Below are 16,548 nucleotides of genomic sequence, written 5' to 3'. Positions count from 1 at the left end.
GATTATTGTGAGATACTTTTTATGAACATTTAGATGGTCAAAGCTTCAGATGCGTAACAATGTTACGCTTCTTAAGTTTGTCATGTGCTCTCAAGAAATAAATCAGAGTGACATACAGAAAACCATCCCGCCGGGGTGGCGCAGTGGTTACGGCGCGCGACTAAAAGGAAGTGGGACCGAATCCCGGCCTCGGCGGCTGTGTTTCGTTGGAGGCGAAACGGAGTGGCGTCCGTGTGCTGTGCGATATCAGTGCACATTAAAGAACCCCAGGTGGTCGAAATTTCCGGAGTCCCCCACTACGGCGTCTCTCATAGCCTGAGTCGCTTTGGGACGTTAAACCCCACAAACAAACCAACATACAGAAAACCAAATGGGCCTGTTTTTTTTTAATAGCAAACAAACAAACAAAAAGCCTGTTGAGGGAAGATCTGCGGATATACTGCTTGTTGTGAAGTTATACAATAAGTTAAACAAAAGAAATATGTTCAAGAAGTCTTTCCCAGAAAATGCACAAAATTTCTGCGTGTACGTAAAAGCAAAGAAACGAGGCTCTCCGGATTCTCGAGTCCTCTCGCTACGTCACCTTTCGCAAGCCAGCGTGAACCATATGTATTGTGCGCAGAGCCAATGTACTTGGCTTCCTTTTCCCAGCTGCGGTAACGAAAAAAGTAAGAAATAAAGAAAGCCACGCTCTTGAGGCTGCGTCGCAGTAGCTGCAGTTTCGAACGTGAAGCGAGTCAATATATTTAGGTATATACGGCTATTCCCAGAAACGCGATTCTTCAGGTACGCAGCCATGGCATTGCGAAGGGCGGTGGAAATGGGAGTCGAAATTCACCAGTTATTCTTGATTAAAACAACAACACACAAAGGAACAGCTCGTGAGAGACAGATTTAGCGCATCCTGCCGCTACTCCACGCGCGATTGCTTGAATGCGCCTCCGCCCCACGACGTCCAGCCGCTGATGAAGGAGTGATGGGCGCGATTAGGTAAGACAGCAGCTCGCCCAGTCCGCTGCAGTGCGTTGTAGAAGCCAGGAGCAAGGAAGGACGAAGTCCGCGTCGCCCCTCGCAAGCTCGCGGTGGCGCGCAAACGAGCTGGCGGGCCACATAGCCGACAGTGCGCGCCTGGCCGTATCAGCGTCGTCTGATGAAGATCGTGCAAACGCGTACCACAGTGGCATCAAGATGCAAACGCACCAGCGATGCACAAACGCGGGCGTGCCCGAAATAACCGGTCGTAGAGAGTCACCCGTGAGCTGGCACGTGCTTACGTGCCCACCGGAGGGCTTTGGCGGCTGCCGGCCCCGTTTGAGCAGCTGAGCCTAGAAATGATCTCACTTGTCCGGGAGTTTTCGTAACCTCCGATGCGCGCGGTTTTGGCAAGCGTCGCGCGCTCGCACATACGCATCAGGCATCTTTCGTCAGCATTGCACTAAGAGCTTCGGCGTTTGCTCTTTTTTTCGCGACAAAGAGAGATAGAAAAACCTTGGGGAAGGGGAGCAGGGGGGGGGGGGGGGAGCGTTCAACAGGCTGCTATCTTCCTCCTGGATCTGCTCCGTTCACCACAAGAATCTTTTCTTCGCCAGGCAAGGCGTGAGGGAAGATGGGAGCCTGCGTTCCTTGCTCGAAGTTCCTTCTTAATACGAACCTTAAAAAGGTCTGGAACTTCGAAAGTAACAGCGACTTATACATAACTGTTTGTTGGCGTTCAAAGTTGTGTTGTTCGGTTAGGGTAAGTGAACTGCTTGCTTTGAAAATAGCACCTAAGGCTTGGCAAAGAACTCGGTCGTCAAGGCATTTGCGAAAGATGGTCTGCATGCTCTCGCAAATGGATAGGGCGGTGCACTTTTATTTTTCAAGCGGCGCTACGCGATTTTTTCGCCATATACCACGGCTGCCTTATTTTTGTATACTGGGTACCATGCGCGTGTGCAATTTCTCGAAACGCGATTCACAGAACAATATTATGTTTACAATTATGTAATTCACTTTATTGCTCACTCGTGCCGAATTATAGATGGATAATATACGACACGCTTTGGAAAGCAATACTTTATACACCTTGCCTTCAGAGTGTGCGGTGAGGAGTCAGGTCACGGCGTTGTTGTGTCTGTGGCCATGCACGCTCAGGCGGAAGACAGAAATAGGCCCGCGTTGTTTACGCTGCATGTTGCGTGATAGCCGGCGGCGTGCTTCATCGCCTACTCGTCTCCCGAGACGCTCACGAGGTCCCCTCAGCGCTTACCTTGCATACGTTGGGCAACCGAGGCTGTGGCGATCTTTAGTTAAACAAATGCAACCTTCAGAGTGCACAAATGCTGTTGCGCTTTGCCTAGACATGTTCAGCCTTCGCTGATGAAGGTACGCTGTAGGCGCGCGAAAACTTTCAACTCCTGTCTACGGTCCGCGCGTGGAAGCGGCTTCGCTTCATAGGACACGCAGGTGAGATTACTTCCAGGGCGTACGCCAACACTGGTGAGATTCCGAAGACTCGCGTCCAAAAGCGTGTTTGTGGATTTCTCTACGCCTGAGGAAGTTTGCAAACAGGCGGCATAAGCGTGACGCGTTTGGAAACGTACGCACATCCCGACCCTATCGAAGTCGAAAGGTTCGAGACAGCGCTGAGGCGTTCGCGCGGCGCGCAGGGCAGCCGCCCAAGTGCCCAGGCCTGCGTGCGCGGCGTGCGGTCGTCCCGGCAGCCGACCCTTGGGCCAGGACCTCTACTGCGCTGTCTGCTACAGCGAGGCCCTGCTGCTATCGCCAGGCATGGCGCCTTCCAGGTGCGTGAGGCTGCGATGCGCACGCTGCGTTGCCGCGCAGCTGATGAAACGTGGCGCGCAGGTGCTCTCCGGCGCCCAGCGCGTATTCGTCGTCGGGATCGTGGAGCCTGGTGTCGGCGTGCACGCCCAACCAGGGCCCCGGTTCGCGCAGCGCCGGCCAGGGCTACGGCGGCGGAGAGGTGTGCGCGCGCTGCCACGAAACCGTCTACTTCGCCGAGAGACAGGTATGAATCCTGGGCGCTCGAGGACTTGCTGTTCTAGCGCCGCAGTATTTTTATTGCGAAAGCAATACTACTCGCACTTTCAAGCCTTCGCGTGACCCGGCCGCAGTTACGTCTTGCCCACGTGACGCTGTGACGTCACACCCCACGAGACACACGGGCTGGCAGGAGCTGCCAACTTGGATCTCTCGTTTCACATGGGACGGTCATGTAAGAATCAGTCTGCTAGGACCCCGGCATTCACGTTACTCCTAAAGGCCACTAAGGCACGTTCATACGGCTTTGTTAAAGCGGGGACTATATGTGGGCTGAGGAAAAAGAAAAAGAGGAGAACGCTCGGTCACCCGCAGCTAATGCTTTCGCTCAATATTTGGTTCAGCAGCATTGAACCCTCGTAATTTTTTTTTTTTTCGCGGCAAGAGTTCGGTGGGCTTACTCCATTAAGGACAGAATAAAAACGGCAGCGCTGTGGAGGCAAGTCACGGCAAGCGATGCGTGCAACCCGTGCAGGTGGGCACCAGCGGGCGCGTGTACCACGTGCGATGTTTCCGGTGCCACGCGTGCGGCCATCGGCTGGCCTCGGGCTCCTACCGGTCGGCCGGCGGGGAGCTCTACTGTGAGCCTTGCCACCGGCGACACCTGGGTCCACGCGGCTACGGCTACGGACTGGGCTCGGCGCTTCGATGCTTCCCCGGACGCCTCTGAAGGTGGGCCCTGCTCTCGGCCTTGTCCCGCGCTGCCTCTGTGGTCAATGGGTTCAAGCACGAGTCCAGACCGCGTTTCGATGACGGCGAAGCGTTTTCCCTTTCGCCACAGTTCGTCTTTATGTACCTCCCCCATCACTGTTCTTAAGGAGCAATTGAACTTTCCACCTAAAGTGAGACAGCTACATGCCTTTCATTTCCGATAAAAAAATCTCGAATAGCAAAAGCTACGTCTCAGTGCCCATCATCGGCTGTCAACATTTGCGGATTCACATCGCCTGTGCGCCACAACTTTTTTCCACTTCCCATATTTCTAGGTCTCTAAATCTGTGGACGGTAAACATTTTATTCCCTTATACTACTAAATACCTCCACTGTATAAGACAGCAAATGCTCTATACAAGTATAGAGTAAACAAAATTTCCTTGTGGGAAGGGAAAATGCACAACACACGGGGCAAGAAAGGAATTGCGACGGTCCAACGCGCCTTTATCGTCTCGTGAGTTGCGCTGCGTCTTTCTTTTGAAATATGTACCACTTGCTAAAGTACCTGCCTTAATTCCGTATGGGCGTCGATGAGCCTCATTCCATCTTCGTGTCAATTATCAGAAAACTAGAAAACATTCAAGAGCAGCGCTTAAGTTGTGTGGTTGGTTCATATATATTGGAGAGAGGACTAAACAGCTACTGAACAGGAGCAAAGAAGACAGCGCAAGTGCCCGTCTTCTTTTCTCCCGTCTCGTCCGTCAGTGCTATTCAGTCCAACTCGAAAAAAATGTTCGATTCAGTCCGAATAACTTTTGAAAATCGACGCTGTCAGCGAATTGAATAGTACGATATTCTATTCGCTATCCAGAGAGAAACTGAGGCTCAAAAGCTCTCAAAAAGATCCTTTTTTGCCAAAATGGGTCGCGTCGCAATGTACACATGCAATTGTTAAAACATAAATGACCAAGGACGCCGATTAGCGAAATATAAAAAACTTAACGCAGCCATGCATTTAACGGCTACATTTTCACCTCCCTTTGTCCGTCCGTCCGTGCACATCGCGAGTAGGCACCTGGGACACTATCACTGCTGCGTGCAGGCACAATGGATTCTGAAGGATTTCTTTTGCGTTCACATTCGCCAAAGAGATTGCTGTAGCAGCAGATACCCCCCCCCCTCTCTCTCTCTCTCTCTCTCTCTCTCTCTCTCTCTCTCACACACACACACACACACACACACACACACACACACACACACACACACACACACACACACACACACACACACACACACACACACACACACACACACACACACACACACACACACACACACACACACACACACACACACACACACACACACACACACACACACACACACACACACACACACACACACACACACACACACACACACACACACACACACACACACACACACACACACACACACACACACACACACACACACACACACACACACACACACACACACACACACACACACACACACACACACACACACACACACACACACACACACACACACACACACACACACACACACACACACACACACACACACACACACACACACACAAGGAGCGTCGCAGCAACCCGACAAGCAAGCAAGCGACTGCTGCGACATCCAGTTCGAAGCGTTCGCCTGAGAAGGTCACACGAATTACACTTGTTTGTGTGATGATTAGCTTGCAGTTTGTACGATAACATTCGCGTGAAATTTGTGCTAAGCGAAGAACACGCAAGAACGGAAGCAAATCATTATAAAAATGACGCCGTGCGAGAACAAAGCTGACGGATGCACAAATTCTCAGAGGATGACCAAAATTGGCTGTGGCGGCTAAGGCCGATTATGCAAGCGAAAGCTTTGTTAAGTTTGATTACGCTGTGTTGCTTAGCCAGTTTTTAGAGCGGTAAGCATGGTCAGGCAGGTGTGCGAAGTAGAAGCAGCAGCGGAATATGGTTTAGTGTATAAGATTTTACGTCCAATGTTAAAACGGCGCACATAAAACACAGAACAGGACGGACAAGAGCGCTCCGTCCTATTCTGTGTTTTCGTGCTTTATGTGCGCCGTTTTAACACGGAGATCACCAAATGGCCCAACTTTCTGCTTTAGTGAACTTTATTTAACGTCCCAAAACGACTCGAACTGTGAGAGACGCCGTTGGGGAGGGCTCCGGAAATTTCGACCACCTGGGGTTCTTTAATTAAATGTTTAAGAGAGAACAGGACGGACAAGAGCGCTCCGTCCTATTCTGTGTTTTCGTGCTTTATGTGCGCCGTTTTAACACGGAGATCACCAAATGGCCCAACTTTCTGCTTTAGTGAACTTTATTTAACGTCCCAAAACGACTCGAACTGTGAGAGACGCCGTTGGGGAGGGCTCCGGAAATTTCGACCACCTGGGGTTCTTTAATTAAATGTTTAAGAGAGAACAGGACGGACAAGAGCGCTCCGTCCTATTCTGTGTTTTCGTGCTTTATGTGCGCCGTTTTAACACGGAGATCACCAAATGGCCCAACTTTCTGCTTTAGTGAACTTTATTTAACGTCCCAAAACGACTCGAACTGTGAGAGACGCCGTTGGGGAGGGCTCCGGAAATTTCGACCACCTGGGGTTCTTTAATTAAATGTTTAAGAGAGAACAGGACGGACAAGAGCGCTCCGTCCTATTCTGTGTTTTCGTGCTTTATGTGCGCCGTTTTAACACGGAGATCACCAAATGGCCCAACTTTCTGCTTTAGTGAACTTTATTTAACGTCCCAAAACGACTCGAACTGTGAGAGACGCCGTTGGGGAGGGCTCCGGAAATTTCGACCACCTGGGGTTCTTTAATTAAATGTTTAAGAGAGAACAGGACGGACAAGAGCGCTCCGTCCTATTCTGTGTTTTCGTGCTTTATGTGCGCCGTTTTAACACGGAGATCACCAAATGGCCCAACTTTCTGCTTTAGTGAACTTTATTTAACGTCCCAAAACGACTCGAACTGTGAGAGACGCCGTTGGGGAGGGCTCCGGAAATTTCGACCACCTGGGGTTCTTTAATTAAATGTTTAAGAGAGAACAGGACGGACAAGAGCGCTCCGTCCTATTCTGTGTTTTCGTGCTTTATGTGCGCCGTTTTAACACGGAGATCACCAAATGGCCCAACTTTCTGCTTTAGTGAACTTTATTTAACGTCCCAAAACGACTCGAACTGTGAGAGACGCCGTTGGGGAGGGCTCCGGAAATTTCGACCACCTGGGGTTCTTTAATTAAATGTTTAAGAGAGAACAGGACGGACAAGAGCACTCCGTTATGTTCTCTTCTTGTTTTTGTGTTTTATGTGCACAGTTTTAACACAGATCATTGCCAGCTGGCCTAACTTTCTACATTACTAACCACCCGGGCTACGAGACGCCGTAGTGGAGGGCTCCGGAAATTTCGACCAATTTGGGGTTCATTAACGTGCACTGACATCGCACAGGGGATGGGCGCCTTGCTCTTCGCCGCCAACGAAAAGCGGCCGGGATTCGATCCCGCATCCTTGGGCATAGAAGAGAGTCTCGATGCCTTCAGCCTCCCCTGAGAAAAAGAAGCGCGGTGCCAGCTCCTCGCGCCGCACCTGAGATCCGATGACCTTGGCTCATCGGTGAGGCCAGTAAAGATTTCGCATTAACACACCCCTTTAAAACGTTTCAGCTTTCGAAGCATTTCGCAGCCTCCCCACCTGAGGGCAAAGAAATGGGCGGTAGGAGCGCGGCAGGAGTCGAGCTCACGGGTGGTCACCTGATCGCCATAAACAGCTGCGCGTGGTAGGCGGCGGCTACACGTTATTGGCAGATGAATGCGTCCTAGTAATAATTGAATGCTTTAAAATCAATTCTGGAGCACCCTAAATGCCTTTAGGAACGCCGAGACCAATGCTGTCGGGACAGTAGCCACAAACGCATCGGAGGCGGGACGTGACACCTAGAACAAGTGATCGAGGATTTTAAGTAGCTATGTCGTACACGCTGTGTCATCGGTGCTGCCAGGCAGACTTTTATTTCCGCCTGTCTTCCTCCCCGCCCCCGGCACGCAGGCCTAGGAAGACGGAGTCGTGAATCCGCGGACTGGAGGCTGGCAGGCACGCAGCCCTTTGCTTGTTGCGGCCTTTTCCGCAAGATGCTTGCAATTAATGCGTAGCGAAAATAGTGCATAGATGTTTATTTAGTGGCAACCTCCCTATTATGTTTCCTCTCTGATGGATTGGATCAAGAAATTGAACAGCATGCGCGCATGCATTCCTGCAGTGTAGCAATCTAGGTCCAGTACGAAGTAGACGGTCTATTTTCTAGCATATATATGGTTATTTTCGGCACGCAAAATATGGTAAAAAATTGGAGGACGCTTAAGCTTCGCCTTCAAGAGCGGAACGCGATAGCGTTATTGCACCTCGTTCGCACCGCCCACTCATTCGCTCGGTATGCTCTTGAGTCACACAGTGTTCGGCGCGGCAACGAAACGTGCGCCTGAGCAAGCGGAACGAACCAAAGAACTCGGTGTCTCGGAGGGAGAAAGCCGGGCAGCGACGCGCCATGAAGGCGGACGCGATCATGGGGCTGACGCCTTGATGGAATCGTCCTCTATCTCGCTTGGGAGCACCACGCAGAAGCATGATTCATCGGAAGCAGCTCGGCACACATCGCAGGGGACGCTTTCCCAGCAGAAGCGCTACGGCGCAGCGATCACGTCAGAGGCGTCCGGCATCAGACGCTGCACCTAGCAATCGCGCTGTGAGCGGAAAGAGGAGCCGCGTCGCCTAAACACCACTGTTCGAGCGACGCACGCTGGATGTTGGAAGGGGAGAGAGCGAGAAAACTTATTAAACGCAAGGGTATTGGGGCATCCCCGCACCGGTACCCGCGCGGCCCGAAGGGGAGAAGCGGGTGAGTGAAGATAGTGATCTAAAGAAAGACGCTTGATTTTACAACCCGTGAGGGTGCACGGCGAAACGTCAGGGGAGAGTGGCGCGCCAGGTGCGGGGCAGCGCCGCACATTGCGAGGAGGGGTTCTTCTGTGTTTGCCGTTTATGAAGTGCATGCCGGGATTTATCGCTCACGGCCAACGCCGCCGGCGACACCGGCTTTTCTGCGACACGAGCTCCTTAAGGCAAGGCGGAGGTCCCACGGTGGCCATCTTGGAATTAGTTCAAATTCTGCCACCAGGCTACGCCACTGATTCAGGACTGAGAAAGTGCCTATCGGCCTTGCCCCCAGTTGGCCGAGGGACCCAACCATTGCTTTGTAGAGAAGCTTTCTTTTGTTGGAGGGTGGGTTTTCAAAGCCCCATTCTTCTCCCCGCCGTGCGCAGGGGGAAGCGTTCACCTGTTCTTAGCTTGACTACAGCGGATAGCAGGACTGCGGGGTGCTAGCTTGCCTTATCACGGCTGAACTTGAGCGGCGACGCGGACCGCCGCCGCTCGATTCGGCCATGACCGAATGTGCGTAACGTAAATGAAAAGTACCACCTCGTTTTGTTGTTCACTGTTCTGGATAGAGTGGAAGCTTGAGCGAGTTGATAATACATCGTCGATATATGTTAATTAAGAATAGCTCAAGTGTATACCAAAAATGGAAAGGTGCGATATGATGGAAGATATTTATGTGGCCCTTGTATACTATACTTTGACTCACAAGAGATTTGCACCACTGCTAAAGGCAGGGGCTCCGTAGCCCATTCAAATGCGCACTGTAATAGGTAATTGTGCTCCGACGCACCCCTCGAATCGGCAAGGGCGACAGTGGGAGCCCAATTGCCTATTATAGGTGGTGTGGATAGTGGTTATTCAAACAAAAGGAAGGAAAAGAGTGCTGCCGGCCCCTTCAACTGCTACCTAAAATCTGAAGCGCCCAAGCTGCAGCCGGCGGGAAAGCAAAATGATGGGGAGAGGAAAGCGAGGGGAAGTGCAGAGGGGAGCTATAACAAAAAATTACAGGGGGAGCTTTGTACATTAGTTACAAAGTACAAAAAAAAAAAGGGGGAAACGCGTTTGCCTCGCTCGCGCGCAAGTGTCCAAGTGCTCTTGGTCCATGGCGCCCCGGCCTTTCACAGTGCTAAAAACATTTTGTGAGACGAAGTATACATCTTTGGTGGTTTCGTCATGAACTCTGACTGAAATCGACACCTGTATTGTCTTTCCTTTGATACCCATCTTTTGAGCTGTTATCACTTTTGAAGTTATGGCATTTATAGTAGGATATTCTTGCGAGCTCTCTGGTGCAGAACTACTTTTATCAAACGTTACTGCACATAATAAAATTGCAATAAAGTCGGTTTCAATCAACAGTAATCATTTTCTTTTTTCTTTTTTTAGTTCGGGCTTTTCTAACCATAGAAACTGACGGTAACCTAATGAGCTGAGAAAAGGGCGATGGCCAATTTCATTTTACCTTAGAGAGGAGAGTCGGCATTGCGAAATAGGTGTGAAATACCTACCAAAAGGGCAAGCACCACGCAGCTGCCGCAATGCATTCAGGCTAAATTTTGGGGGAAATGAATTGGAGAGGGGAGGGTAGCAGACAGTTATGAGGCAACGTCGCCAGTAGAAGCGGATTAGTTTCGCAAGCGCGTTAGACCGCTCCTTCTCGACCCTTCCCCTTTGAATCTCCTCTGTACTCTTCATTGGTTAGATGTACGTCTTTGCTGCATTGCGAATCCAGTGTACTTTCTATATATTTATTTACTTATTTATTTATTCACTACCAGCATCACCTGCTTTCATGACAAGCATAGAACGGCAATCACTCGTGCTAACCACGGTAAAATGCATAACTGGCTGCCACTGAGGCATTCTTTGGAGTCAAAGGATTCGTTTCTGTCGTTATATGCGCAACAAAAGAATAATGCAAGACGCCCTTCGGTTACTTACTGCCCCTAGAATTTGTCCGGACATGTACTTCCTCGCGCTGCCCTGATGTGGCCATTTGGCGTGCTGAACAGCTTCCTTTTTTTTTTTTTTTTTTTAGAGCCCAGCTCTTTGGCGCCCGTTCCTGCGTTTCGCGTCGCCGTCTGCGCTGTCCCTCGTAACCAGCTCCGCAGCCAGGGCAGCGCACGCTCCTGCCACCATTCGCCGCTGCGTGCCCCCCCCCCCCCCCCCCCCCCCCCTCTCCCTAACTTTTTCATTTGTGGTGGCGACGGTGTTTTCCGGTGTAAGTGGATCGCGCTGCATACATCCTGAGCCGAAACGCAGAACCATGTTGACTTGACTCGCTAGCCGCGTCAGCGGCATCATGCCAGTCGCTCCTATCTCTTCGCTGCGCAACGCTCCTACAGGTCCATACGCTGCCTTACGCGAACTCCTGATCCACAAAGCTTCCTTCATGACAGTCAAGAACTGTTAGTGGAGTGTTTCTTGAAGAAATACGTGAGAAAAATAAAATAAAAAAGTTGTCTTTGCCTCAATCTATCGAAAAACTGGAACAGCCAATGAGATATGCTCAAATTTCGCATTAGGAAGTAACGTAATCGTCGGTAATTTTTCTGTTGTAATAAAAGTAGAAAAAAAAAACGCGCGCGCTGATATATGTGGGTGTGCGTACTTTCCTTTTCATAACGCGCTGACCGCTTTCTTTTTTCCCTGGTGGGGGTGGGGGGGTGGGTGGAGGCATTTCCATTGAAACACACGAGGCTATATAGTATTGACGGTAAGCTAACCGCCCCTCCCCCTCCCCCATTTTTGTTTTTATTTAGAATAGCAGCTTGGGCGTGTTGCTTATGCATCTTGAGGTGACAGCGCGGAACGTGGACGGGAGCACAAAGTCAGAAGACGACACAACGAATAGATTGATGTTTTAGATTGAGCTCCTTGTGCTATATACAGCAACATGAGCAGGTGGGCTGAAGGCGAATGCACCAGCGCTGGTAGTAGGCGTACATTGGTAATGGTACTCCAGCTACAATAACTACCGCGAGCTCTAGTTTCAAGTCAGTCTGCGCTCTTGTTGCGACATTTTTAGCCATAAGGTGCGTTGAGAAAGCGGACTGCCATACTAGCAGCACTCGAGAGCGTGAGTGCAACATATTTCTGAAATATATTCAAAATATATGTAATACCTCCCTGAGGGGTAATGTAAATAAAATAAATAAATAAACATATTCTGAGCAATAAGACGACCAGAAAAGTGCGACATCACGAGCAGTTATCTAAATATGCGCCGCTTTGCAACTAGCACATGTGTTTCTTGACAATGATTTCATAATTTGAAATTTGCCAGCCCCGGAATTCTTTTGACATGTCTGGGGATCTACCCTTGTTGATTCATCTGCGGTTCCAATAAAGAAGGGGGGGGGGGGGATCGCCCCATTTAGACAAGTACTGGCGAACCTACACCGTTTGCAAACATTGTCCCCACGAATGTGTGAAGGGTTTGTTTCATCATTGATGGAAAAAAGAAAAACAGCCCGAGGAAACAGTACGGAAAATCGAAGAACTGACAAACATGGCTGTCAATCCTCACATTCCTTCTGTAGGTAAACCCTCGTAACTGCCATAAATAAAGCGGGTACTCCAAAGCACTTTCCATGCGCCGCGACGTCAATGCCGCCGTCACGGCAGGCGTCGCAAAAGGGGAATGCACCTGCATGTTCGTGGTGCTGGCTCGCTCACCCTCTCGCGCGGACTGAGAAAATTTGAAAACCGTGAAGAAAACTATTCTGTGAAGAAAAGAAGCAGGGGGAGCTAAGTGGACTTCAGGACGAGAAGAACGAAGTAGGGGACAGCCGCGCGGTCCCAACCCCTCGCTTGTTTTCGACGCGTGTAGCACGCGCCAGATATCTGGCAAAGACAGATCACAGCATCAGAGCTCGCGATGCACGCAGGCGCTGCGCGCATGCGCAGACCGGCTTTGGCTGACGCGTGCGACGACGTTAGCGCGGCAGTGCATGACGCATGTGTGTTTGGAGTGTTTGGAGTCGGGGCTTATGTATTCCAGTAGTTCCCTTCACCCCACGCCACTTGTACCCCCAACATGACGTAATTTTGGATGTACTTTGGGGAAGTGGTATGCCTTGATACTTTCTTCAATCGCCACACTGAGAGAAAAAACTTGACGAATGCTAAGCAGCACAGGCATCGGAATGTATTCATTTTCATGTTAGACAAAACATTTTCCCAGTGCATGCCCAGATTATTTTGGTCAATTTTGGTCAATCTAGTCTGAATTTACTAGCTTTTGTAGGCTTACAAAAAGCGGCTATGAGCTTTAGGCACACTGTCTCTCTGCAATGCTGTTTCTTGGGCTAGTTGGTGGGGTTTGCTCATTTTGACAAAGCGCAAAAAAGAGGCAGGGATGGTCGAGAGACATGGGACAAAGAGGTTTGCCTGTCCCTCGTACCTGTATATTTTTAGCCCTTGCCCAAAATGACCAGTCCCTGTCCTTCTCTCTTCCTCTATCATGAGATCAATCATGGTGGCAATTCGTTGACCTCACCCCAATGTTTTGTTGTTTCAGTATGCCATGCAGCGTTTCAGCAGGATTAGAGTTGAACAATGGCAGAGCTGGTTCAGGGCCACTGTTGCACCTAACCCTTATCCTCCTGCTTTTTTTGTCCACACAAGAACTCCTTAGAATGACTTTCCAATCAGTGGGCTGAAGTATGCTCGTGAACGCTCAAGATGCAAGTTGATAGACCCTTGAAGCAATTTCTCTAAACCAAGAAAATGGCAGATGCTGCGAATATTTATGCAGTTTCTTCTGCGGCGATGCTGTTTCAAGTCATTTTGTTTTTTGAACATTATGTTTCCATTCCCTCCCATTTATTTCCGATTTTATCATTGCAAAGGAGTGGAAATTTGCCTTCCTATCACAAAAAAAAAAAAAAGTAGTCTGCAAGGCGTGGTCGCCATTTGTTATCTGTGCACAGCAAAAATGGGTGATGTTCGCTACACGTGGGAACGAAGCTATAGCGATAACTCGACGCGGTCAACTGTGGGTTTCACCGCAAGGTCTCGACATACAGCTGTCTGCATCGAATTGACGTGGTATTGTTATCAAAAATCATTTCGAAACGGATTGAACAGGTTCAGCCCAGTTCGTGAATGTGCCTTCGTGCAAGACTCAGGCTCCTATCTCCTGAGGGAAGCAACAACTGCTGCCTTGGTAGATATTGCCGCGTGTCATCTGCGTTTTTGCTTGGAATTGCTTTCGCACTGCTAGCTGTGCTACCATGCTTATATTTCTGAATCTTTTTGAGTAAGACCACGTGGCTCCTTGATGCTAAGCAGTAAGGATTAGAACTAGCGTTAGTCTTTGGTTTTATTTTCTTTTACTGCTTTGCATGTTTGTCATCGGAAATGCTTTCACTAAAAAAAGAAAAATGCCGCTGGTGACCTCGACGTCAAAACTGCGCGCCGAATCAGACTGTCATGTGATTTCCACTCCACACATCGTCGCATATTTTATTTCGGTGGTGTCAATCGACATTCAGCCATTCGGAGGCAAAAATTCTGAGCCTCCTCTACTTACTTTACTAAAACTAACTGACGTGTTCGAAGGTGTGAAGAAAACGATGTCCTATGTCAAAACCAAGCGCGACGTTTATTTACTTTTTTTTTTCGGTACAGAACCGAAATGAGGTGCAAGAAACACCCAAAAAGCTTGGAATTTCACCGCGATGACTAATCGGGGATGACCATGTGCGCTCGTAAAGGGAGGCTGTCATTGTGCTAATAAATACGTTCGACTTTTTCATTGCGGCAGTCTAAAAACAGTGGCGATGTGCGTGTGCCGCGGTGGATAACAGTACTCTCTTCTGCACGACCGCCCGATACAGACACGCGCTTCATTCCGTCAACCCACCACATGCACTAAATGTCCGCGAACGCGTTTATAGTGCATTGAATAATAATAATAATAATAATAATAATAATAATAATAATAATAATAATAATAATAATAATAATAATAATAATAATAATAATAATAATAATATATTATTATTATTATTATTATTATTATTATTATTATTATTATTATTATTATTATTATTATTATTATTATTATTATTATTATTATTAAAACAGACTCCTGGCCTTGAAACATGAATCCACGGCTTCGAGGCTTACTATTTTGAGCATAGCGTAGACGCACAGAGAAGTAGAGAGTGCCGGCTGCGCACGCGCATTAGCCCTACTTGGCCCCACTAATGCCACTGCGTGTGCGCCGAAGGAATCCGGTAATTCGGTTTACATGTAGGCAAGCACTTTTCTCTTGTCACAGTGAAATGCGCCCAGCTGCCCTCTCGGTGTCACTTTGTTTATGTTACGCTGTCTGCAGTTGAAACTTCTCTCTTTCCACGCAGCGTAGTGCGGTCAACTGTCCCACCTTTGCGAAGATGTCCATACACGCTTCGTAAGTGACCAAATACAATTAGACAGACGTACAACGGCTGTTACGTTTCATTATCGTTTCATTACGATGATTATCGGTGATGACGTCTGGTTTTTGATTATCTATGAGGACATATTTGTAATGTTTATAAGCATGAAAAGCACTGAACCAAAACAGTGTACATTCTCATTTCAGCTAACGCTCGACATTCGGTTCAGCAGCGTCCAATTCCTTCGTTTCTTTTTTTTTTTTCATCTGTACTCCGTATGCGACGTCGTCCTTTTGCAGTTGTATTTCTTGTAGCGGCTGCGAAGCTACATTCAAAACGGTGCTTTCCGAGAGGACAGCTGCACCTAAGCACACGTGTGCCACTGAAAGCTCTAGGGAACAGAGCATGCACCAACGGAGATGCGATTGAGACAACCACTCGATACCGCCGGCCGAAACTATTTCTTTTGGTCTACTGTCCTATTCCTTTTTCGACCAATATTTGAGAGTCGCATGACGCACATAGCATCTAAACGGTGGATCATAAGCGTGGTACGCCAGCTGGCGTATCGTGATGTCACGTGCGAGCATTTTGCCAGCACACCATGCAGCATAACGTGGCGATATCCGTAGCACTCGCTGTCAAACACATAATGCCTAGATTTTGCGAGAAATACCACTGGACCAACTGCGCGCACGGATGGAACCTCGTCCAAGCAACCTGCAATCTGTCAAGGCATGTCTTAATTTTGATAAATTTGCACTTTTGTCGCCAGCCGAAAAGCAAGCCCGATACATGTAAATTTACCGGAAGATTCTGCGCATTCTGTTTGGATTTTGTTAGCCGTGTCACTTGCTATCCGAGCCTGAAGCGCCTGGCGAAATACGAATGCGTGAGGGAAAAAGTACAGGGCCAGAAGCATATTCAGAAAAGCACAAAATAGCGCAAAGCCCCTCAGCGATTGGGCGTGAAGGTTAGCGGCTTAGCACTGCAGGCGAGCGTCCACTGTTCGCACACAATGCAGGGGTGCAAAGCGTGATGCGGTGACCATGTGCAGGTTCTTCGTGCGAGCGAATAGCCCCCGCATAAACTACAGTGTATGCGCGCAAAACATGTGCACGCACGTAGTGTGCGTGTCATGTCTTGTCACCGAAAAAAAACTTTCACTCCGCGGTCCTTCCCTAATGAACTGTTTGTGTTTCCACTTTGAGTAGATGCGTCTCCTTGTGCTAAGAACCAGCGGTGTCTCGCACCACGTTCTCAATCGAGTGGTGCCTCCAGGTATCCATTCATTCTGTTCACTCCACTGACACTCTCTGCTTTCCTCTATATCATGAATTGTAGCCTCTGCATCAGGTGAGAGAGTTGTCGAAATTCTTCCTCTATGGGATGTTTGAAACCGGATCTGCTGCAGAAAGAAGTTGTTTGGACAGGCAATGAATTTTTGAAAAGTGTGACACCCACCTCACAAACAGCAATGCAAATAGCAA

The 16,548-nt window shown here is 49.0% G+C and overlaps 1 protein-coding gene across 1 annotated transcript in view; it reads left to right on the top strand.

The window, feature by feature from the left end:
• LOC146201814 (uncharacterized) overlaps positions 1 to 16,548 on the top strand; it is a 31,894-nt gene that overhangs the window by 9,321 nt on the left and 6,025 nt on the right. The window contains exons 2-4 of the mRNA XM_084587774.1: positions 2,649 to 2,783; positions 2,845 to 3,007; positions 3,515 to 3,711. Of these exons, the coding sequence (XP_084443900.1) occupies positions 2,649 to 2,783; positions 2,845 to 3,007; positions 3,515 to 3,709 (493 nt within the window). The 3' untranslated portion in view covers positions 3,710 to 3,711. The remainder of the gene's footprint in view (positions 1 to 2,648; positions 2,784 to 2,844; positions 3,008 to 3,514; positions 3,712 to 16,548) is intronic.

The sequence above is a fragment of the Amblyomma maculatum genome, chromosome 1 (assembly GCF_055883805.1).
Source record: "Amblyomma maculatum isolate TAMU_Amacu chromosome 1, ASM5588380v1, whole genome shotgun sequence".
Lineage (NCBI taxonomy): Eukaryota > Metazoa > Arthropoda > Arachnida > Ixodida > Ixodidae > Amblyomma > Amblyomma maculatum.
The sequence above is the reverse complement of the archived record's forward strand: the minus strand, read 5'-3'. Positions and strand labels throughout refer to the sequence as shown.